General features: G+C 46.0%; 3 protein-coding genes across 3 annotated transcripts; 2 read left to right on the top strand and 1 right to left on the bottom strand.

Moving 5' to 3' along the window:
- Positions 1-2,537: 2,537 nt before the first annotated feature.
- LOC307234093 (glutathione S-transferase kappa 1-like) lies at positions 2,538-5,958 on the top strand. The gene is made up of 7 exons (XM_080005681.1): positions 2,538-3,034; positions 3,121-3,202; positions 3,611-3,739; positions 3,838-3,983; positions 4,093-4,209; positions 4,328-4,421; positions 5,529-5,958. Exons 1-7 carry the CDS (start codon positions 2,966-2,968, stop codon positions 5,576-5,578), a joined length of 687 nt encoding a protein of 228 aa, XP_079861807.1. The 5' UTR covers positions 2,538-2,965; the 3' UTR covers positions 5,579-5,958.
- Positions 5,959-8,185: 2,227 nt separating this feature from the next.
- On the top strand, positions 8,186-12,499 carry styk1b (serine/threonine/tyrosine kinase 1b; the record flags this gene model as incomplete). The annotated part of the gene is made up of 9 exons (XM_080005669.1): positions 8,186-8,240; positions 8,378-8,545; positions 9,382-9,699; positions 10,684-10,868; positions 10,964-11,038; positions 11,297-11,505; positions 11,684-11,724; positions 11,871-11,967; positions 12,307-12,499. The coding sequence occupies 9 exons, from the start codon at positions 8,186-8,188 to the stop codon at positions 12,497-12,499; spliced, it is 1,341 nt and encodes a 446-aa protein (XP_079861795.1).
- Positions 12,500-16,552: 4,053 nt separating this feature from the next.
- phc1 (polyhomeotic homolog 1) lies at positions 16,553-23,137 on the bottom strand. The gene is made up of 14 exons (XM_080005656.1): positions 23,042-23,137; positions 22,257-22,378; positions 22,049-22,159; positions 21,851-21,916; positions 21,599-21,739; positions 21,321-21,473; positions 20,382-21,200; positions 19,891-20,026; positions 19,600-19,775; positions 19,427-19,490; positions 19,231-19,318; positions 18,818-18,989; positions 18,487-18,730; positions 16,553-17,465 (listed from the first exon to the last, which is right to left on the bottom strand). The coding sequence occupies exons 2-14, from the start codon at positions 22,371-22,373 to the stop codon at positions 17,314-17,316; spliced, it is 2,439 nt and encodes an 812-aa protein (XP_079861782.1). The 5' UTR covers positions 22,374-22,378; positions 23,042-23,137; the 3' UTR covers positions 16,553-17,313.
- Positions 23,138-23,780: the final 643 nt, after the last annotated feature.

Here is a 23,780-nt window from a genome sequence, read left to right as displayed (position 1 = left end):
CCCGGTCTCTCTGGGAAACAGTTTGATGAAAATGATGATGATGTATTGGAGTGATTCAGATTATTATTATTATTTTTTTTTTTCACAGGCTGCATATGGAGACAAAGACGACGAGAGGTAAGATCATGGACGGGGAAAGCCTTCGCTCTTATGGTAATGAACACGGCAAAGGCTAAGTGTGTCTCTTCTGTTTTTTTCAGCGACAATCCACCGGGCACCGCGTATCTTGGTATGGACGGTTCCGAACCCGCAGAGTTCAGAGGCCCGCCATGTTGTTACGAGGAAACATAGATAGAAAGGGCATTGTGTGATATTTAGATGTATGATATAATGATATAACTTTATTTTTCCTAGGAAATGGTAACCTAACGGTAATACGTGTATTTAGGGGCTGCGGCAAACAATATGGATGCACCTCAAAGCTTCCCATTGTATCAATAAAAATAAATGTATTCATGCTCTACAACAACGTAAAAGGATTAAAGTGACAGTTCCTTCAACGTTTATTTTCCCGCAAATGAATTACAGACACTTGAACAGGTACAACATAGATGGATGGATAGACATACAGACAGACAGACGGACAGATAGATAGATAGATAGATAGACAGATAGACAGATAGATAGATAGATGGATCATTACATTATTGCGACTTTATAAAATAAAATGGCCTGGCAGACAGCATATATTTATTATATTTATTTCTGGAGCATTTCAGTTTATTAGTTGTATGTATGTGTTTATACACCTACGTTCTTCTTCCTCACCTTTTGCTTCTTCTTCTTCTTCTTCTGCACCACCGTACCAAACAGCCGATCTCGACCGCCATTAAGCGCCGCCGCCAGCAGGAGGCAGTGTGGTGTCACTTCGACGTGGGCGGGAACCCGGGCGTGTGTAGAGTTTTGGGTTTTAGGATGAAGAGAGGATATAAAGCTGTTGTTGGGAGGGAAGGAGCAGACGAAGTTGCAAAGCGGTCATAAATAGCGAAGGTACTTTGGATATTCCCTTTGGTAAAGGGGAGGGAAAAGCAATGATTACAAAAGGGATAATGAGGGAGTGGCGGTAAAGGTGGGATGGGGCCAATAAGATAAGATAAAGAAACTTTATTAATCCCCAAAGGGAAATTCCAGTGTTGCAGCAGCTATGGCATACATGACAAAACTCATATAATTTACAAAAACGTGTGTGTGTGTGTGTGTGTGTATATATAAATAAAATAACTACTGTACCGTATACATTCAATAGAATAAAATCAAATCTAACTTAGTGTATATATATGTGTGTGTGTGTGTGTGTGTGTGTGTGTGTGTGTGTGTGTGTGTATATATGTGTACACATACATATAAAATAACTACTGTACCGTATAAAAATAAATAGAATAAAATAAAATCTAACTACGTGAAAGGTAAAGCTTAGAAGTGGAAGTTGAATGTAAAGTAAAAATGTGCCATGTGCATTGCCATTTAGAGGAGGAGTTTCCGCTCCTGGCACAGAGGGGAGTCATTGTAGGTGGCAATACCGGTGGCGGGAATGACCTCCTGTAACGGTCCCTATTGCAGCCGAGCTGAAGGAGCCTCTGGCCGAAGACACTCTGTTCTCTGACCATTAGGTTGTTTAGGGCGTGTGCAGCGTTGTCCATGATGCTGAGCAGCTTGTGCAACATCCTTCTCTCCACAACCTGCTCCAGGGGCTGCAGAGCACAGAGCCAGCCTTCCTTATCAGTTTGTTCAGTTTCTGGGAGTCTCTTGGCGCTGCCGCAACAGATGACGGCAAGGAGAATTGCACGGGCCACAAAGGACTGGCAGAAGATGTGCAACATCTTGCTGCACACACTGAAGGACCTGAGCTTCCTCGGGAAGTAGAGTCTGCTCCGTCCCTCCCTGTAGACAGCCTCGGTGTTGCATTTCGAGTCCAGTCCGTTGTCCGGGCAAACGCCCGGGTGCCTGTAACACCCTCCACCACCTCCACCTCTTCTCCCAGGATGGAAATAGTGTTTCGGCCTTAGTCCTCGTCCTCCTGAAACCTGCGACCATCTCCTTCGTCGCATTTAAGAGGAGGTGGTTGTTTCCCGCACCATGCCATGCAATAAGGGGCCAACATTAACCACAAAGTTCAGAAATCCATATCTGCACAGGGTGTGAGGAGGGGAAACAGGAGGGAAGAAGTCAGTTGGACAGGGTCAAAGGTTTGGTCGCACGGGACTCAACGAGACACCGTCCCTGGTGTCAGCAGAAGGGTTGGGGAGACACTTGGGAGGACGGAGCCCAGAGGGAGTACTGCGGACAACTGGAGAACGGGTAAAGATGTCATTGGATATTTGAACGATACAAGGTTATAGGACAGGATCCAGCTGATTCTATCAATGCCGCGTTGACGTATCTATCTAGGCTGTTAGTGTCGGTGTTGACTACTTCTCCGCCTCATCATGTAGTGTAAATATAATTTCCGCATGCTCCGGTACAGTAGGTGGCGGTATGCACCTTCATAGTCAAAGATCGCCATGCGCCGTAAAGCGAGAAGAAGAAGAAGAAGAAGAAGAAGAAATATGGAGATTTTACTTTGAAGCTGCTTGAAAAAAAAAAAAAAATTCTAAACACAGTTGTTAACTGGAAGTGAAGGCAAAACGTGTCAGTAACTACCCAAATGATCTCCATATTTATACTTATGTAATACACATTTGTTATTATTACTATGTAATAATAGACGCGCACGTCTATTTCAACGAAACGTCCAGTTGCATATTTTGTTGCGCAAACGAAACGAAGTGAACGCGACGTAAACTGGCAGACAGACAGACAGACAGACAGACAGACAGACACGGGTCAACTCGGGTGAACTTTGGCACACTGCGGATCGGGGAACGGCACAAGACACTCGTGCCCAGCTGGCGACGTTTCTTCCGGCCATTAAACGGGTTCGCTGTCGTTCTCGCCACCGTCCAGAAGTTACCGTGCACCCCCAAAGATGACCTCCAGGAAAGTGGTCGAGCTCTTCTACGATGTGGTTTCTCCCTATTCCTGGCTGGGCTTTGAGGTTCGTACTCGTTTCCCGACACATTTGGAGTAATGACACCCGACGGGTGGAGTTAAATGTAGGGTTTTTATTATTCGCCTCTGCAGGTTATGTGCCGCTATAGAAACGTGTGGAACATTGAGCTGAAACTGCGTCCTGCGTTTTTGGGAGGCGTCATGCAAGGGTCCGGTAAGTTAGATTAACGTGTTGTTTTTTTTTGGTTTTTCTTTTACTCAAAGTGGTTATCCGGAAGATTCTTTTGTTAAAAAAAAAAAAAAAATCATACTTGCTACTTTTTTTTTGGTGGCATTTTTGCATTTTTGCATCTGCGTTGTGTATGCGATCCTCTCTATGCGGTTTGCATCGTTAGTGGCGGGGTCCGCCTTTACCGGTAACGATTCAAAGTTCGGGCGTGCGCAAGAACTGAACGGGAGCAGCGGTGAATTTGAAAGTTGTGGTCAGTACACGGTCGATACGGATGAATAGTTTTGATTGGAATTCAGGGATTTGTAATATAATCCACCCGACAGATGAGGTTACGGATTACCACTTTAGCATCATATTCTGACATCTATGTAATATCATTTTTTTCCCTAGGAAATAAGCCCCCTGGTTTGGTCCCAAACAAATTCCTCTACATGTCCAAAGATTTGGAGCGCTTGGCCCAGTACTTTGAGGTTCCTCTCCAGGCCCCAGCAAACCCTTTCGAGGCCATGTTTGAGAAAGGTAGCATTTCATCGTTGAAGTCAGAAGAAAACTTGCATTCAGCGTCCGAAAAAGAACTACATATACCCCATCATTTTTGTATTCTTCCTTCATCCCAGGCTCCTTATCGGCGATGAGATTTGTGACAGCCCTGCAAGAGTGGGAGAAGTCAGGCGACAAGAAGGTGGAGCTCGTGTCCAGAGAGCTCTGGAGAAGAATCTGGAGCCAGGACAAAGACATTACCAAGCCCGAATCAATTTCAGAGGTGAGCCGTTGAAAGTGTAAGTCGCCCGGCACACAAGTCTAGGCTTAAGCGGGATATTGCCATTTGATGGAGTGGGTCGGACAGGTTGTGTTGAACGATTGTTGTCCAGGCAGCCATGAAGGCAGGACTCTCCGCCAGTGAGATTGAGGAGCTGCTCAAGTTCTCTACCTCCAAGGAAATCAAAGACAAACTGAGAATCTCAACCCAGGAAGCACTGAACCACAGGGTCAGTCACACCCCTGTCTTTGCCCTGTAGTGTTATTTACTCATCTCACTCCAATGTGTCTTGGTTTATATGACAAATTGCATCAATATTCTTCTGTAACCTTTTTTTTTTCCCCCAGGCATTTGGCTTTCCCCTAGTTGTGTGCCACGTCAATGGAAAGGAAGAGATCTTTTTCGGTTCTGACAGATTTGAGCTAATGGCACATTGCATGGGTAGGCACTCTATCCTTTTCTACTTTACTATTCAAAGAACACATCGTATTTTGAATTCATGGTTTCCAATTGTTGTCTGACTTTATAATTATCTGTGATCTTTTCGAATAACATGGAGTAATCTATTTGAATTCAAAATAGTTTAGTCTGTTTTTAAACGATATATCCAGTATACAGATACACTGATCAGCCACACCATTAAAACCACTGACAGGTGAAGTGAATAACGTGGATTATCTCGTTCAGCATTGGCACCTGTCAAGGGGTGGGATATATTAGGCAGCAAGTGAACAGTTAGTTCTGGAAGTTGATGTTTTGGAAGCAGGAAAAATGGGCGAGCGTAAGGATCTGAACCACTTTGACAAGGACCAAATTGTGATGGCCAGACGACTGGGTCAGAGCATCTCCAAAACGGCAGGTCTTGTGGGGTGCTCCCGGTATGCAGCGGGTTAGTACCTACCGAAAATCGTCCAAGGAGGGACAACCGGTGAACATGGGCGCCCAAGGCTCATTGATGCGCCTGGGGAGCAAAGGCTAGTCGGTCTGGTCCGATCCCGCAGAAGAGCTACTATCGCACAAATTTCTGAAAAAGTTCATTCCGCTATGATAGAAAGGTGTCAGAACACACAGTGCATCACAGCTTGCTGCGTATGGGGCTGCGTCGCCGCGGACCGGTCAGAGTGTCCACCTACAATGGGCAGGTGAGCATCAGAACTGGACCATGGAGCAATGGAAGAAGGTGGCCTGGTCTGATGAATCACGTTTTCTTCTACATCATGTGGACGGGCGGGGTAAGGGTCCGATCCGATGGAGCATCTGTGGGATGTGCTGGAACAACAAGCCCGATCCATGGGGGCCCCCCCCCTCGCGACTTACAGGACTTAAAGGATCCGCTGCTAACGTCTTGGTGCCAGATTCCACAGGACACCTTCAGAGGTCTTGTAGAGTCCGCGCCTCGACGGGTCAGAACTGTTTTGGCAGCACGCGGGGGAGCTACACAATATTAGTGGTTATTAGAGGTGGTTTTAATGTTGTGGCTGATCGGTGGATATCAGATATATCCAGAACACCATACCCAGATTGAACTGGTAGTGTTTTGTGTTTCAGGAGAGAAGTGGGTTGGACCCCAGCCAAGTCACCCAGCTGCCAAACTGTGACCTAATGGCAAGGATACACCAAAATCCTTCTGAAACCCGAGGATCACACATCTAAAAACATTTTTTCTACATCCTAGTAGCGCGCACAATGGGATTCAGCCAGGCCGGACCAACTTAAATCATACAACTGCCGGTGACGGGAGCGTGCTGTTAACAGTCCTTAACCCAAGAGATTTCTTTATAGGGTTAGGCCTTGAAAACATTCTCCAAAATCCTAATGTCATTTGGTAAACAAGTGATACCTTCCAATATAGTGATCTGCTAGTATGTCCACAGACTCTGTATAAGGATTCTGTACAGCTCAAGCTCAGATTTTCCACCGCAAATTATGGAACAATGTAAAATGTTCGGTCTCACCTACATAAATAAATGTGGTAAACCTCCAAGTTGGCCTCAATGTTTTGACTTTTTGAAAAGCTCTGGAAATACGGCTTGTATACAATTTGTTAAGTTCTCCTGGGATGACGAAACTTGCCGTACAGGTTCCTGCATCAAAGCCTTTTGATAAGTTTGATGGTGGGGCGGGGTGGGGGCGCGTGCAAAAAATGTCAGATATGCATTACAAAGGATGGAAGAGAGAAAATGACATGGAAATGTGGCAGGACCGGTTTTCTGAGACAGAAGAAAAGGCTCGGAAAAGAATGCCGCAGACACAATGGCAAGAGATGACACAACACCACAGGACAAGGTAGAGAAACAAGACATAGAGGGAAAAATAAGTAAAGATTGTAAACCGACATATCCCTGAAACTTGGTTGATGTCGTGGGTCACAACTCTAATGAAGACTGAGAGCAAGAGGGAGGAAGAAGGAAAGTGGGACGAGTCGGTAAAGAGGGTGGAGTTAAGATTGAGCTGAAGGTGTAACCTATACAAACAGCAACGCGACGATCCCCGGAGCCTGACAAATCACCCGAGAGAAGGAAGACAATGAGCTGGTGAATGGCAGTGCCGACCATGTATGAAAGAATATTCAAGGAAGTGAGACGCTGACGAGCAACCGGCAGAGTGACCGGATCAAACCATCTTGATATATAGGATCAGGATTAGAGGGACCGTGAGGTAAGGATTTGAGTGTATTTTAATGCCGTTTCGTTTCTTTTCCAGATGCCTGGTTAGTGATGTGTTTGCTTTGGTTAAATAGGAGTATTATTTCAGCTGTGGGGCTGGGTGCTGCGTGGTGGCAGTGGATACAACAACTTTTGCTGTGCATTTCTGCTTATCTGCTCTCTTTTTGTTTTACATACACACACAGGTGTGTGTGTGTGTGTGTGTGTGTGTGTGTGTGTGTGTGTGTGTGTGTGTGTGTGTGTGTGTGTGTGGAAACGATGAGTGTGTTTTGTTTATTCAGTTTTTGTTGTGTTGACGTATGTGCATATTTGCTTGCCCTTTGGATGGACATGGCAGCACTCGGCTGGCTTTGCCTCAGCGTCCGGGGGGGGGAAAAATGCGGCGAGACGGGTTAGGGAGATCTGAGGTCTGACGCAGGAGCGTAATTATGTGATAAGAGCTTCCACTTGTGAGGGCCACACTCAGTGTCACTGCTGTTCTATTTTTGACTCCGACTGATGTTTAAGGGGGGAAAAACCAGCACACGATCCAGTTCTGCCAGAACATAGAGACAGAGTTGCGGAGGAAAGCTCGTGGCCCTACGCTGAGGTGTGTTGTTTGCCGTATCATGTTGTTTTTACAAAAGCAAGACGGCCACAGGGTGGTTTTAGTCGCCGGTCCGTGCTGGAAGCGATGCAGGGCGACGCCGAGCGGGAAATCTCGACTCTCTACCTCACGCCCCTGTGTTTCAAACTCCGGATCGGGTACCCGCAGGTGGTTCGCAGGGGATTTTAATTGGGTTCGCCAAATCTCTCCCTCCGAAATTTCCTTAGTCTTTTAACGTTTCTTATGTCGTGGAAATTGTTTGTTTACTTATTAGAGATACAATATCGGTGTAGCTCCGCTCACGGTTTATAGATCTGGTTCTTCGTTAAGCGGGTTGCGATGGTTTGTCGTTTTTTGAGCAAAAAACGGCTTGATTTAACATGGCGTTCCACTGTAATGCATATCCGTATACATCATTATAAACAAACTAAAGCCTTGATGCGCTTCCTGATATGCGCTGAAGTTAGATAAAGGAAATACAAGTATCGAGGTCATGGGTTTTATTGCGGCCGCTGTTTCCTGGTAGAGAGGAAGATAAAAAAAAAAAAAAAAAAGAGTGGAGTTCCAGGTGTCGTTTACAACTTGGGTGTCTGTGTTCGCAGACACCTCCTCGTTCTGATTGGGAATAAGAATCATGTTACTACACCATGTTCTCTCCACCAGCATCCATTACACAATCCGCACTCAATCCTTAAATCGTCGTTCGTGCGGGTTTACCAGGGGGTTGTGATAAAACGTTTTGAGTCTGTGAACATTAAAAAATAAAAGTCTGCCAGGCTTAATCGTGTGTGCAGAGATATTAACGTCTTTAATTTTGTCGCGTGTCAGCGCAGCTGCAGAATCATTTTTCAGAGCCCGGGATTAGATGTGACTGGACAATGGGCGATGTTGACTCAAGCAACGCATGACTTCATCTGTTTAATTTTTTTTTGTTGTTTTTGACATTGGACAGGATGTCTTCGTTGTCGGGTGCGGATTCACGCTGCAAGCCAGGGGATACCATCTGTGGTATGTGAAAAACGCTGCACATCCAACTTCATTGTTACCTCGCATTGGACGGCACACGTTCGGCAGGGACCCCGACTCCGAGGATTAGTGGGACTCCCTGCGTCCTCATAAAGGTTCGTGTCTCCCTCCCTCTGTAGAGATCCGTGTGTACGAGCAGGAGGTGATCATCGTACCCATCCTGCTGCTGGCCGGCTTCCTGGTCACCCTGGTCTTCATCCTCCTGCTGCGGTTCTGTCCGGAGAAGGTGGAGCGCATTCGACTCCAGCCCTCGCAGCGCTCCAGACGGGTGCTGCATGGCATCGACGGTAAAGATCCAACCCCGCCGCATACGTCACAGGCGTGATGGAAGCATGGAGGGGACAACTTGTGTAGAGAATTGGAAATTATAATTCTGAATTATATGTAATTGGGGATCGAGGGTAGCTGGCGGGAGTTACTCTGTGCCTGTATACATGGAATAGTGGGAGGCCGAGGGCGATGGGCGTGGGATCACTGGGATGTGACTGTTGATCCTTCTGGAGGCGTAGTGGCCCTAGTTGAGGGAAACATTGGTGAAAGAGGGAGTCATAAAGCCATTTGGAGCTGGTTTATGGAGATTTATGATGGCCCTGCCGGAGGCACCCTCCCCATGCATAGTGACGTGTGTGAAGTTGTTTGGTTAGGCTTGGCTTCTGTGTGTAGCCCCTTATCTACTGTATATCCATCTATATTTGTATTTTATACCCACAGCCATACTGCCACATAGCCCCAGCTATTGCCTTTTAACTGAACTTATCCTGTGGGTAGTATAATCACTTTTTATATATTTTTGTATATTTGGCTATTTTTGTTTTTTATTTGGCTATTTTGTTTTATTTTCTGTCTGTTGTTTATTGTCTGTACAGCAATGCACCAATCCTGAAAATGACCAAGTGTACTTAGTCATTTGAACAGATTCTGATGTCGATTCTGATCAGCACAAGGGATTTAACATCAGATCCTGTGCTGTATTACATGTTACTAACTATACACAGCGTATCAACAATGTTCCGTATGTTATATATACATTATGATGAGTGGGGTTTCCATGAAAGTAACACCGCCCGTGACATCGTTATGTATCACTCTCTCACCCCCCCCAACCCCCACCCTCTCTTCACAGCTCCGCCAGGCATCAATGTTCTGGAGCATGAGAGCATCTCCCTGGACATGACCAACTCCTACTCCACCTTCAACCCGCCGCACACCTATTCCTCCAAAAGCCTCGCCGTCTCGCTCCCGCACAGCACGGCGCAGCAGGCCTTCAAGCCGGCGTTCAATCCCATGTCGCAGCCCCGGGAGCTGCCCCGCCAGCGGCTGCCCGAGTCCTTCAACCTGGTGACCGCCCTCCCCGCCGCCTTCTCCCTGCGCTCCGACTCGGCTGTCTCCCTGTACAGGGCCCGCATGGATAACAGGAACGTGGTGCTGCGGGTGCTCAACGGTGAGAACTCCTTAACTTCCAGCTCAAGGGTGGTAATAGTAAACGTGAAGAAAGTGTGTTATGACCGTTTTGGATGGTTCAGTAAGAAAGATGGTTTCTGAATGTGTTGTCAAGGCACTGTAAACCTTTGGGTCGCGTCCAAACATGGGGTCGCTTCATTATGTCCACTGGGTTGGGGACTGATATATTTACATTCGATTTTATAAGTGACCCACCACAGATTTTAGGTACTTGTGGTGCTGTTTCACTTTATTTATTTTTTTCCACGTCATTTCGAAAGTGGAGAATCAGAGCTTCAAAACAAGGTGTCACTTGTGCAAATCAAGCAAATATTTTTCCTGTTCCTGACGAGGGCGCGGCAAGCTGTGTTTCTGAGACGATCGCCCTCAAACAAGGGCTCCGCGTCTTGTTTACGGAAGCGACGTCAGCTTTCCTCATTCGCATGTTACGCCGCTTACACAACAATGAATCCAGGTGTGTGTATAAAACACGTAGGATTTCAAGGTTGAACCCTATCACATTGTGACTTCACATCACATGGAATATGGAGGAATGACCTTCGTCTGGACGGTCGCATTAAAGGAAACGATCGATCGGCGTTCGCGCTGTTCAGCGTCTCGGTAAGCGAACTGTGCTTCCCCAGAATATTTAACTCCATGGTTTAACATTTATCTACTATTTATATATCAAATTTGGCTTTGAACACATGTTGAGAGATAAAAAAAAAAACCCCACAAAGGAACACAGACTGGAAAAATCAAATTTTCCTTCTAGAAAGGTTATTTGGCTGCCCCTGGCGATTATAGAAATGTGCAACAATGTGGGTTTTGCTGTGGTGGGTCACATATATATTATTTAATATTATAACAAAAAATGTTCATTTTCAGAAATGTATAATTTCATATAATTGAAGCCGATGCAAATTCACATTAAACGGTTTCCTAATATGCAATGCTCCTCCTCCACCTCCTCCTCCTCCTCAAGACTCTGCTGACGCTAGCGAGAGACACAGCTTCCTGGGCTTTGCGTCCTTCCTGGCCCAGCTGGGTCCTCATCCCTTCCTCCCAGAGCTCCTGGGGGTGGTCTCTCTGCGTGCCCCCCTGGTCACGGTGGTGGAAGAGCTGGAGAACAGAGACCTGCTCGGCTTCCTGTGGAGATGTCGGCAGGCGGTAAGTGTGAGCGCTCTGCCAGACGGCCCCCGTTTTAGCTAATAATTAAGTGCCGCTTATTGCTGTAGCTTTAGTGTTGTTTTGACACCCGGCAGGAACACGTCGATCCTCCGTCTGAGATGACCGAGAGACGAATCTTCACCATGGCCGGTCAGGTGGCTTCGGCACTGGTACGAATCCGTCTGTGTGACGGGAATCCTCCCACTGGTTCAGGCCACGTGTTGGAATTTCAAATCCGTGGCGTGTAAGATGACGTAGGTCGAAATGCAAGCCGTTACCGCTCCATTCAACCCCGTGAGACAGGACAGCCCTTCCTTGTTTCCGTATGATTTGCTGAACACGTAGCCTCGACGCAGATCTTTCGGAGAATACTGTTTTGAATCCTGCTGATTGTGGATTAACTGTGAGCCGTCCGGTCGCCTCACCAGGAGTTCCTCCACGGCAAGGATCTTCTTCACGGCAACGTCCGGGCTCGCAGCGTGCTGGTCAGCGGCGAGTTCACAGCCAAGCTCTGGGGCATGGAAGGCGTCTTCACCCGGAAGAACCAGGGAGCGCCTCAGGGGGAGGAGCCCGGCATGAAGAAGTGGCAAGCCCCCGAGCTGCTGGTCAAGAAACCCGCGAGTCAGAGCAGCGATGTGTGAGCGTCAATGTCAGAACGTGCTGTGGAGTATTGTTTTTGTTTTTTTTTGTCGTGGGAGAAAGTTTTGCTTTCATTCGTCATCGAGCAAACGTCAAACAAAAATGGTTATTGGAGCCCAAAACTGTATGAAAACTGTACCTCCTTCCTCACTAAACCTCTCTCTCTCTCTCTCTAGGTGGTCATTTGGCATTTTGTTATATGAAATGGCGACACTTGGTAAGTTGGATTTATCGCTTTCTTCACTTTTCCTCGAGTAACCAGATTTTCTAGTTCAAAGTTCCTTAAAACATTAAACACCTCAAAGCATTTATTTATTCCGGAGACAACCGTGACCATAAAGTCAACATCCTCTCTTTTCGCAGGTGAGGCCCCGTTTGCTGAACTCGCAGACAATGAGCTTCTACAATTTCACCAGCGAGGAAAGACTTTGAAAAAGCCTTCTCATTGCTCTCACACACTGTAGGTTCCCACTTTACATTCGTAATAATACACAATCAAATGTTAAGTACCCGGAGGCTCAACCTAGAAAGCAAAATATATATAGACTATGACATTTAAGAAACAGGTTTTGCCGAAATATAGAGTTGGGTTTTAACCCTGGGATCAATTTTACAAATTACTTTATTGATTTATGAAAGAGTAAGTAAACTGCTTCATGCCTCTCTCTCTCTCTATCACTCTCTCCCACTCTCTCTCACTCGCTCTCTCTCTCTCTCTCTCTCTCTCTCTCTCTCTCTCTCTCTCTCTCTCTCTCTCTCTCTCTCTCTCTCTCTCTCTCTCTCTCTCTCTCTCTCTCAGGTACTCCATCATTAAAAGCTGCTGCCAGTGGAAGGAGCAGGAGCGAGCCACGCTGGCTGAGGTCAGTCGAAGGCTCCAGTCCGGGAATAAGAGCGCCAGCGACAAGGTCCTCAAGGTCCCGGAGCCCATGAACATCGAGCGGTACCTGGAGGAGGCCGGTTACGGGCAGTCCAATAATTACACGGTTTTCTGATCCTGGGGCTGTGCCAATGCGGAACAATGCACTTGCTGAGGGACAAACGCCCCGACGGACTATGTCAGGGCCATAGGAATTGATTTTGAATATAATTATTATTTGTATAAACCCCTAATTTGTAGTAACCTATAGAATTTATGTTGAACCCAGTTATGCCCCTTTTGTATTATAACACCCCCTACTGGGATATTGTGGAATACCTGGTCACTCACCAGGTAATTAGTTAGAGCTCACCCTCTTAGTTCTTGTCATAGGCAAGGAGCTGGCGGAATCACTCCCTGCACGACCATCAAGCATTTTCATCATGCTACCAAGCAAGAGCGTAGCACCAAGCGTCTTTGTAGATAAACCCTGTATCCATAAAACTACTCCACTCACAGTAACCGCCACTACCAACCATCATGGCAAACTTGTGAGTAAAACCGAACAATGACCCACTGACCCACCGTACATTCATAACCATATTGCGCCGCAGCCCATTATGAGGAGCCATCTTTGGAAGCTTTCTGTCCAGCTGTAGTGAAAAGCCACTACATCAATTAATAGTCTAGTGCCGACGTGGGCATTTTTGATAAATGCAAAGCGAAGAATAAAATGTCGGATGACTTGTGGATGGAATGGAATCATGGAAACAAGTTAGGTGATCATTCGTGCCCCAGAAGAGGATTAGAAGAGGGTCAGAGACCTATTGCCTCGAATGCGCTGAGAATAGATGATCGGATTGTTGTATCGCTAAAACGGATATCTGAAGCAATGCAACAGTAAAGCTGACGTCTCAGGAGTACCGTTATAACAGCGGCCGTGATGAAACATGAAAAAAGTTAAAAAATATATATATATTTTTAGAAGGCTGAGAAAGCAAGCCGCTCAAACTACTGAAAAGGAAAGCAGACAAGGCTCCGACAATACAGAAGAGAAAATGAAGGCTCTCAAAAGAGCACACCAGTGAAACTGGGGCAGTTCACGAGAGTAAATAATCGAATGATGCCATTTATGTGGGATAATGAAACTGATCAAAAATATTGCAGCTCTCTCACTCAAACTGTAACAGTTTATTGGAGCCGACAATCTAGTGCAGGACATGGTCTCGGGATCAAGCTTCTCACGGCCACTTAAACCGGTACGAGCCTAACCTCCTCTCGGTGCAAGAAATCTCCGGACGAAATTGAGAACTGGTTGAGGCTCACCCCCTTCGAAACGTCCGTGGAGGCTGATGTTGAAAGAAGACTGGAAAAGGGTGATGTACCCGCTCCGTCAGGCGGCGGTAGCAGGAGAAGTCAAAGCTCATCGGCTGGAATAAGGGAGCTGAGCTGAGGGAGCTGAGCTGAGCTGAGCGCGCCGATCCACTGGCACGCTCTGTTGCCTTAGCCCAAAAAGGTGCTTTGGAAAAAAAGAAGCTAAATTGAACAATTCCAAAAGGAAGAAATTATTTTGAAACTGGACTTGGCTGCTGCTGGAGCCACGATTGAAGCTATGGATGATTTGGAATCCCCTCATCAACCCCTGCATCCCCTCACAACTCGCACATCAACGCGTGGCACGGCGAACGACATATAGCGGTGAGCACGAGGAGGGATCAGAAGAGGATGATTAAAAAAATAAAAAATAAATCAAAATCTCATCATCGACTCAAGCGTCAAGGCAGCGTCCGTGCTGAACCCGCAGTTAAGCACAGATTAACCCCAAAGGCCTCGTGCTCATGAACCAGACCTGTCCACAGTCGCGCGGAGACAAAATGATGTAACTGAGATGCCGATAGTAGAGCAAAGGCTTTCCTCGAGACATTCCTACTTTCACTGGTGACCCGCTTCGGTACTTAAGCTTCCTTAGAAGCTTTGAGCAGGCCACTGAAGGAAAAAAAACCTCAAAACAGCAGTGTCAGATTGTTGTTCTTTTTTTGGAACAGTTTACCAACCGTCACGGCAAACTCAACCGGTCAACCTCAAGACCTGGTGCGGCGCTGCATGTTCTTGGAGCCTCGGAAGGGGCTGCAGAGAAGCAAGAAGGCTTTTAAAGGAAAACTTCGGAAAAGACTTGCAAGGTCGCATCAGCATTTGCGGATGAAGGCCCCGAGCTGGAAAGAAATAAAAAATAAAAATAAAAGAGACGACGGCCTTTCATGACTACGCGCTTTTCGCGACCGACCTCCACCTTCCTCGCCGTTTGTGACCATCCTCCTACGGCAGGGGCCGTTCATTTCCTTCCACGTGACCGACATCTTCCACGGTCTTTGATGGTCGGGTCTTACTGTAAACATACAGAAAGCTGTTCCCAAAAAGGACACCCAAAGGAAAAGTGAACGTTAACGTCTGGTTTGGAATTCACTCGGAAGAGAAGCAGCTTTGTCACAATAGCAGCAGCAGTGGATGACGGCAGGCAGCACAAGAGCGGCAGCTCCAGCGAGGAAAGCTCACTCAAAGGGAAGGCAGCTGCTACGCTGGAAACCATGCAGCCTCTTCTTGTTAACGTATGAACAAAAATGCGGCACGCAGCAAAGGTGGAGCTGCTCCGGTCTAAATGAGTAAGATCGGAAAAGTACGCAGTGCTTTTAGTTTCACTAAATAAGAACCAGGGGCATACTGGGACCAGCAGTAAGCAGTGTACCCTTCCAGTGCAGGTGAAGCTCTCAAATTCAAGCAGAAGCAATTAGACGTATGATTTTTTTATTATTTTTATTTATTTTTTGATCCAGGCAGCTCTGCAACCTTTTGCACTGATGCGGCAACTGAATGCTAAAGCCAAGAAGATAAAGATTTCAGGCATGGACGACAACACCTTCACTCGACTCCCTAAGATGGATACCAGCCAGAAATTCCTGTTTCAAAGCATCACATACCGGTGCAAAGGGACTTGGAGAGGTGGCCATACCTGAAATAAGTCCGGCTCTATCAAATAGAGGTGGACGTAGGACTCCTGACAGGAGTAAATGCACACAAGCCCATCGAGCCATGGAGGACTCTGAACAGTCAAAGTAATGGACGGTATGTTGTCCTGACAGTCTTAGGACAGGTGGTCAACGGCCTGCTTCATAGTGATTGTGCATGCGAGGGCGCGGTCTGGCTTGTGCTCACATCAACCGCATTTCTGTAGCAACACTCAGTGACCTCTTAACTGAACAATATGATCACGCCTTCCCTGAGAGGAATTACGAAGTTGAGGATAAAGGGTTCATGGAAATCATGGAAAGCTCAGCGGAGCTGAAAGGTGGACGTTAATCGTCTAACCACTCCCATTCAAAAGTCCAGAAGGTAGAGTGCCTAACAACCGGCGGTTGGCAGAGCAGCGTCGTCGAGACATTTCTTGGAAGCTGTGGTTGGAAAGAGGGGTACGCAGAACCGCTGCCTCCAGAACAGCTTTGAGGCGAGCATGGCCCTCATTGCTGACATCGAAAGCATGTTCCATAGAGTAGAGGTTGTCTTTGGGAAACAGGAATCCCTGAGTACAAGGCCAAGTCTTACTGGAAAACCAAATATATATATATATTTTTACAACTTTCATTAATGCTTAGGGGTCTGTTTTCTTTCTGTAGTATATATATTTTTTCCCTCTTTGTAAAGGTGGAAACATGACAGCATATGCGAGCGTGAATGACAGGGTACTCCTGTAGTGAGTCTTGGACTCGTGTTGTACAGGAAACGTCACCAGAACACAGCTTGTAGATGAAATGGACATGTGTAAGTGGTAAATATTTCTATGTAAAACTTGTTTACAACCTGTAGCTAATGTACAGCAAAATATGTAATATATATATGTATGTTTAAAAGATGAATTTATTCCTATTTTAGTTCAATTAGGGACGAAACACGCAAAGGTGACATTTTGACTTGTGATCAAATGTTCCTGACGGCATTGTTACACTTGTTTCACTGTGATAATCGACAGTCTTCTAACTCAGGTAATGATGGACGGTATGACAAGGAAATACACGCAAGCGGTTTGCACAATATCTAATGTGAATAAAGGAGATGTCACAGGGCAAGGAGTGATGGTTTGATTTGCAAATGAGTGGTGAGAGAGACATTTTGAAGCAAGTTAAAAGTAACAGGCGTTTATTGGTAGTACTGCATACAGGTAGACAGAGCACTTCTGTTCTGCCCCCGAGAGAGAGCAGACCGCGAGAAACATCTATCTTCAGGTAGTAAAGTCAATTAAAGCTTGTAAAACTCACTACATCATATGTAAAAACTGCCCTCGAAAATGTTTGATAGTACAAAACGAAAGAGATACAAAAGTTTTTCTTTTTTTAATAAGTGGTAAAATAAGAAACTATAAAGCAGGCTTTTTGTCCATTTCTCTATGCGGTCAGGGGCCATTTTGAACGTTTTCCAAACTATTTCTACTCAAAGGTAAATAGGATGGATCTTTGCAGATGCTGGCACCCACTCCTGACACTTCATTTAAGCACCACTTGAACAGTAAAAAAGGCAACGTTTCTTTTTTAATGCAAGAGATTAATGGTCCTAGCACCATCGAGTGTGGGGGGTGTGTGAGATTGTTCATTCTACTGACAAACCACTCCCCGTTTCTCTCGACTGACAGTTACATGAAGGACTAGTAGATCTGAGCGCCTACCACTCACGCTTAACAGTACAAATAAGACACATTTTCTTGTGCACATTCAATGTCCCAAAATGCAAAGTAAAACATGGGATTCCTTATTCTTATCCTTCCCCCCACACTACAAAAGACAACAAAGAAAAAACAAACTTCCCCACGCGTCTGGAAATCCTCGTACTGGCTCCGCCACTCCAGTGAAAGGCCATCCAATAAAAAAATAAAAAAAAGTCAAAGTCCCCCACTTCACATCCCTCTCAGTCTCGCAGGCTGTTAATGGACGCACAGATCTTGAGAGCGGGGCCCAGCTTGATGTTCATGGTGGATATGAGATGATCCTCTCTGAGCAGCAGAAGAGCCTGGCCGTCGATCTCCTGGGAGAGGAACTGTGCGGCCAGCTCCTCGCAGCCTGCTCACGGCAAGAGGCACAGGAAACAGTCAGCAAGGGACAAAAAGAGAATAAACACACAAACACATTAAATCAAACCGTTTTGGTTTTTTTTTTTCTTTAGAAAATTCACCTAGAGGTCAATTATGTCCATATAAAACTTTAACTAAAACCAATTCAGTGGACGCAAACCAGTGAGATATAATGCCTAAAGCCTTTGACATTTTTAAATAACAATAATTATAATAAAATGGCCCACTGCCGCGATTGAGCGTGCATGAGCAGATACGACAAGATGACCTGACGGTGGAAACTGACAAATGACTCGATCGTGGGAAATGGAAAAATGATGCAGTGCTGCTTTAATTTTGGGCCACTATAACTGACAAACACAGAAATAAGGTTAATGATGGCCTATCTATCTCGAGGGCTCATCTGTCAAGCCAGCAAAAAATAAAAATGTAATTAAATAAAAAAGCACCTTTATCCATCATTGCTACGAAGCAAAGGAAAGTGGATGAAGAAATTGGGGTTCTCTACTGACACCCTTTAACTTATGAGAATGAATGGACCACTACAGGGGTCCCAATAAAGGATCCCAACACATTCATTTCGGAGCTCCACACGACGGCCTGAAGAATCTACTGTGAAAAACTGTCAGACAAGTATTCTTCACGGCAGATCTCAATTTGAAGGTCACAGCAGTAAGGTGAAACTTCACTTCCCGTGGCCGACTTCAATGTTTACAGACATCAACAGTAAATATAGCACTGTTTAACCAGTGGAAATATGACCCGAAACGTAACCTAATTCAGGCACTCTACAATATATCCAGGTGATTTTCTCACCCTCTGTTTAGCTAAGACATTCTATTTTTAGTACGTGATCACTCTGATTTAAAACTCTTATCTTTCTTAATGTAGGTAGTCAGTTTCATTCATGGATCTACTTATATAGAGTATATAGGTTTAAAGTCAGAATAGGAAATGTGTTTCCAGCTCGAAAACCTAACGAAATTGATATCTAATCAGGCATTACAAACCTTGAAGTGAGGAGATAAACCTGCAGACCTCCTCCACGCTCCAGTGCGCAGGGCTCCCGGGGAGGAAGTTGGCCCCCTCCAGTGGGAGGCTACAGGGGGCGGAGCTGTCAGACTGAGGACCGCTGTGGGCGGGTATTGGACAGGAGAGGGAGGAGCTCGGGGAAAGGGAAGGAGAGTCATCCTCTTCGTCTTCCTCTTCCCCGTCGCTGGAAGGGTCCTCTGAGCGACTGGACTCGGACCGACACTGTGGCCAGAGAGGGAACGTTTGAACGCAGCCGAAATGAAACTTATTGCCCGCGCCGGTGTTTCCTCGGCCCCGCATAGATCTTACCTTCACAGGCAAATGTCTGCCGGAAATTTTACTACAGGCGATCTCCGAACTGCTCCTGCGAGGAGGGCCCCTCCGTCTGGACACGCCCTCGGTGGGTTCAGGAGGCGGTGGCGGCCTCGCCCCGGATCGCACTCGGCTTGTCCGAAAGTGTTGACTGCAGCTGACATTGTACCTGGTGGTTCGGGGGCAGAGTCATTACGCCGGGTTTTCCCAAACACATATTGGCGATGCCTTTAATCTGAGGAAAACTCACAAATGTGCACATAACGGTGCAAGAGTATGTTTCATGGCACACAAGACAAGTGATGCTGTCCTTCAGTATCATAATTAAAATGTACGACAAAGTGTGCAAGCGTGCCAAAAATGAGGTTAAAATGATGCTGAAAATGCGGGTGAAAAATGAGGAGCTGTACCTCTTAGCACAGGTCTTGGAACAGAATCTCTTGGATCCTCTGAACCGGCTGGCTGGAGCAAGTCTCTCACAGTACTCACATTTCAACACTAGAAAAGAAAAAACAGAAATCAATACCCAAAATTCAATGCAATGTATTTTGTTGAAAGATGACAAATTGAAAAAAAAAAAAATAAATACAATTTAAAAAACCTTACGTGGTGGTCCATTCTCTGAGCGACCAACCATGGCAAAATCTCTGTCCTTTAGGAGTCCGGCAACCTGTCATTATAAGTGTTTTTTATTTCCGCACAAATGACAAAAGCCAAAGGCGAGAATATTCAGACCCTTCTAAAGAGAGGCGGCTCTTTACGTAGTAGGAGATACGTACAGGGAAAGGTTCAGCTCCCTCCTGGATTACGAAGCCCTCAATGAGGTGGGTGAGAACTTGAGGTTTGACCACCGCCTGTGGCAGCGGGGCTCGGTCCTTATCTCCGAGGCCGACTCTCGACAAAGGCAGTGGTAAGGACAATGTTGGCGGCATTGAGAAGGCAGCGGCTGATGGAGCTGGTCAAACACAAAGACATGAGATAAAGATAAAACTCTTATTAGCGGCCAAATTTGACACCCACATCATTTTCCCGTATTTATCTTCATGATTCAGAGATGACGACTGGCGTACCAGAGTCCTTTTGGGGGGCTGGAGACAAGGGAGGAGCCAAATCTCTCATCGATGCACAGTCTGGCGGTTCTGCCGTCACCTCATTGGTTGAATCCGAATCAGACTTCCGTTTCAGGGAACCGACAGCAGGACTTGTCTAATGGAATTAGGAAAAGTAACCAGGACATCCTATAGCTCCTTCTATTTTCTAATTATTTCCCCAAATCAATGCACTTCTTGTTCTTAACCAAAGGCCTCTGTTTAAAAAAGGTTTACCTTGCACACCTAATGATACCGTACAGACAGGTGCTTAGCACGTGTGCAATGGCTATAGACAAGAAGACTCCTGCACTCTGTCTTCTTAAATTCCTTCTTTATAAAGAAAGAATGTTTCAGTCCACAGACTTCCTTCGGGTTAAAACCAACCTTTAACCAAGGTTAAACAAAGTCTCTTGTAAATAGGATGACATTGTGTGGGAGTCTTTCTATTTTATTGAAAAAGGTTATCTTACCATCATCACAGCACTGCAGTTTAAGGCAGTGTTGACATTCCCACTGCTTGTATTTTCCTGGGTTGTGTTTCCTCGGTTCTGGGCCAAGGCCAATGGCTGTGTGCTTCCCGTTGAGCCCTGTCTGGCTCCCACCAGCTGGACAGGGATGTGGGGCGGGTGGTGGCTCAGAGAGGCGACCTGGCTGTTGCTGGGCGGGGCAGGGAGAATGGGCGGTGGGTGTCGAGGGGGCAGCTGGACAGGTATGCGATGTCCCTGAGCTGTTTTGGGCTGGATTGGGACAGGGCCTTTGTCCGTGGTGGCGTTGGCCTGCTGCAAGGGTTGCACCACCAGCGTCTGGGTGTTGACATTGGCTTTGGGGGCCACTGAACCGATTGGGTAGCCCTGAGTGGAGGTAGGAACGTTGGAAGTGGGCACCAGGATATGTGTCACAGTGGCAGCAGGGGTCACTGTGGTAACTGCTCTGGCCTGGCAGAGCCCAGAGGGGGAGAGGAGAAGCTGGGACAGAGGTAAGACAGAAGAGGAGGAAGAAGAAGGAGCGACAGAGACAGCAGGGGTAACAGTCATATTGGCCTGGTTTCCAGTCTTTACAGTCATGCTTGTGGCAGTGGGCTGCTGGGGGTAGCTGGCGATCTGTTTGGCCATTTGTTGTTGCTGTTGCGGTTGTACTTGCTGCTGCTGCGCTGTCTGGGGGAAAAGCTGCTGCTGAGGAGGCTGCTGTTGACCTAGGGAGAAATTAGCAGCATCTTTTCTGTCGGGAAACTCAGACTTGACAGCAGTCGCTCTAGGAGCAGAGGCACAGTGGAGGGCCAGGTTCTGAACCTGAAGGAATAAAGAATTACACATTTAATAGTCAAACTGCATAAAGGTGAAAAGTAAATTTATCTGCATGTAAAAAGTACATTGGGCCTCATATTCAAGATTAAAAAGTCTTCCTCAAACCTGGTCATTGTCTGATTGAGCGTTGGCAGGAGTGATCTCTTGCTGCTGTTGCTGCTGTTGCTGCTGTGCCACTGTTGCCACAGCTGCTGTGGCAGTACCACCAGGCATGAATATGAGCTGGGAGGCAAGGGGGGCCCTTAGAGAACGGTTGACCTAAGTGCGTTATTGAGAGAAAAATAAGAGACATAAACAAAGTGTCAGGTAACCGTGTTTTACAAACAAAACTAATCCCTTTATGAATGCGTGGTAGTCGATGAGAAATGATCATTTTAACCTACCCGAAGATACATCTGTCCCTGTCCTGCGGAGTTCCCTCCCAACAACACAGATTGGTTAAGAGCTGTTGTTGCAGAAGTGGCGGGGCCAAGGGGGCGGGCATTGGTCACAGTGCCGCCTCCAGAGGTGGTGCTTAGATTGACCTGAGGGGAACAAATTGTCTTTACATCTTAATCAAAATTGCTATTTGTAGTTAACTTTGATTTTTATTTAAATTTTTGCAATTTGATATGATTACGTAAACTTTGACGTACAGTTGTGGTGGCTTGGGAAACGCTGTTATTGGGAGAGTTGGACTGACGACTAGCTGCAAGTGTGGCCTAGTGTGAGAGAAAAAAAAAAAAAAAAAAGAGAGAGAGAGAGAAAACAAGATGAATCTGTGCTGCTTCTGTACAGAAAGTATATATTTTTTTAAATTATAAATATGCTTCTTTTGTACAAAATGGAGTTACCTGTTGCACGGCGGCCAAGTTGTGGAGTTGGGCACTGTTGATCTGCTGCTGCAGCATTAGCTGCTGGAAGTACTGAGCCGCATTTGGTTGCCTTTGCAAGGCTTGCAGGGCCTGGATATACACAAATACAGAACGATCGGGCATTACTGTCAGCGAGCCTTCAACGCACGTCGGTATGTGCTCTGACGATCACACACGCCTAACTCACCTGCACAGCCTGTCTCTCATACAGAGACATGTGCGCTATCTGGGGTGGGCGGGAGCTTCCACCTGTCTGTGCATTTCCATTGGTGGAACTTGTGTTTTGATCTTCACCTGCATCCATGCTTTCTGCGGAGAGTAATACTGGGTCGTGAAAGAGCAATATGACTCAAAGACCCATGCAACACATGGAAACGGCGTAGTACAATGGCCGCATATTAAGTAATTGCACAGACTCGAACCTGTTCAACATGGCAGACTAGCTGGTAAATAGCAGTGCGTATATGCCCGAGGGTTAACTTGTAATAATACAGCTCTTGCGGGGGTTGACACACTGTGGTCGCGGCTAGTGAACGGCACTGTGATGGTTCCATTAGCAGTACTACTCCGTTAGCAGTACCACTAGCAGTAGCAGGCGGTGGACTGGCTGTCAACATGATGGATGGATGCGAGGGAAGGGGGCAACATGGAGGGAGGGACACAATAAAAGTGAGAAGCTAGCCGGTCACGGCTAACGATACAAGGCGGCTGGCAGAGTAGAAACGACGACGCCGTCAGTACCACACACGGGTCCTCTCGAACCCCCCCGGACAAAAGCACTGCATCGCGCGGCGGAGCGTATTGGGGCCACATGTTACAACCGGGGCGAACGCAGAAGCGCAACAGTGTGCAGCCGTCGGCGTCGTTCCAGCCGCGGGTCGCAAACAACTACCGTAGCGAGCGCGCTTCGACGTCCGAGCAGCCGCGAACGCCTCGTCAAGAGCGCGGAGGGGGCAGACGGAGCCGCCTTACGTTCGTCCTCGGGTCTCGCCGGTGCCAGCGGAGTTGGTACGATCCTGAGTCCGGTGCCGAGAACACGAACAGCGTCGGTGCCGTCGCTCCCTCGGCTGAAATCCCGCCCACTCCGCTTCTGCTTCCGGTGAAACGACGCCGCCACATTTGCCACGACAGTGCGATCTGATTTGATCGAACGATAACAATAACAATAACAATAACAATAACAATAACAATAACAATAAACAATAAACAATAAACAATAAACAATAAACAATAATAATTATATACATATATATATATAATTTTTTTTTGTTATGATCATATACATTTGTAATGACATACGAATACTAATACGTACTACCGTACATCGGATCGATCTGATTTGGTCAAATAATAATAATAATAATAATAATAATAATAATAATAATAATAAAAACAATAATAAAAACAATAATAAAAAATAAAAATAAAAATGTATGAGAGAGAGAGAGAGAGCTAATTATAATATAGTTAATTATTATCATCTTTTTGTACATTTGTAATGACATACTAATATTAATACTACGGTATACTGGAACGATCTGATGGAGTCATTAATAATAATAATAATAATAATAATAATAATAATAATAATAATAATAACAATAATAATATAGGTAATTATTATTGTTGTTATTATATACATTTGTAATGCAATACTAATACTACTGTATACTGGAACGATCGGATTCAGTAAAAAAAAAATATATATATA

Source organism: Zeus faber (genome assembly GCF_960531495.2).
Source record: "Zeus faber genome assembly, chromosome: 8".
Classification (NCBI taxonomy): domain Eukaryota; kingdom Metazoa; phylum Chordata; class Actinopteri; order Zeiformes; family Zeidae; genus Zeus; species Zeus faber.
Note: the sequence above shows the minus strand (reverse complement) of the source record. Positions and strands in the feature narration are given on the sequence as shown.

Bases quoted from the DNA above. Each gene is read 5' to 3' on its own strand.
- LOC307234093 (XM_080005681.1), top strand. From the start codon at position 2,966: ATGACCTCCAGGAAAGTGGTCGAGCTCTTCTACGATGTGGTTTCTCCC. The intron at 3,203-3,610 runs GTAAGTTAGATT...TTTTTTCCCTAG, and splicing joins AGGCGTCATGCAAGGGTCCG to GAAATAAGCCCCCTGGTTTG. The intron at 4,210-4,327 runs GTCAGTCACACC...TTTTTCCCCCAG, and splicing joins AGGAAGCACTGAACCACAGG to GCATTTGGCTTTCCCCTAGT.
- phc1 (XM_080005656.1), bottom strand. From the start codon at position 22,373: ATGGATGCAGGTGAAGATCAAAACACAAGTTCCACCAATGGAAATGCA. The intron at 21,740-21,850 runs GTACGTCAAAGT...TGTTCCCCTCAG, and splicing joins TTTCCCAAGCCACCACAACT to GTCAATCTAAGCACCACCTC. The intron at 20,027-20,381 runs GTAAGATAACCT...TAATTCCATTAG, and splicing joins ACTGCAGTGCTGTGATGATG to ACAAGTCCTGCTGTCGGTTC.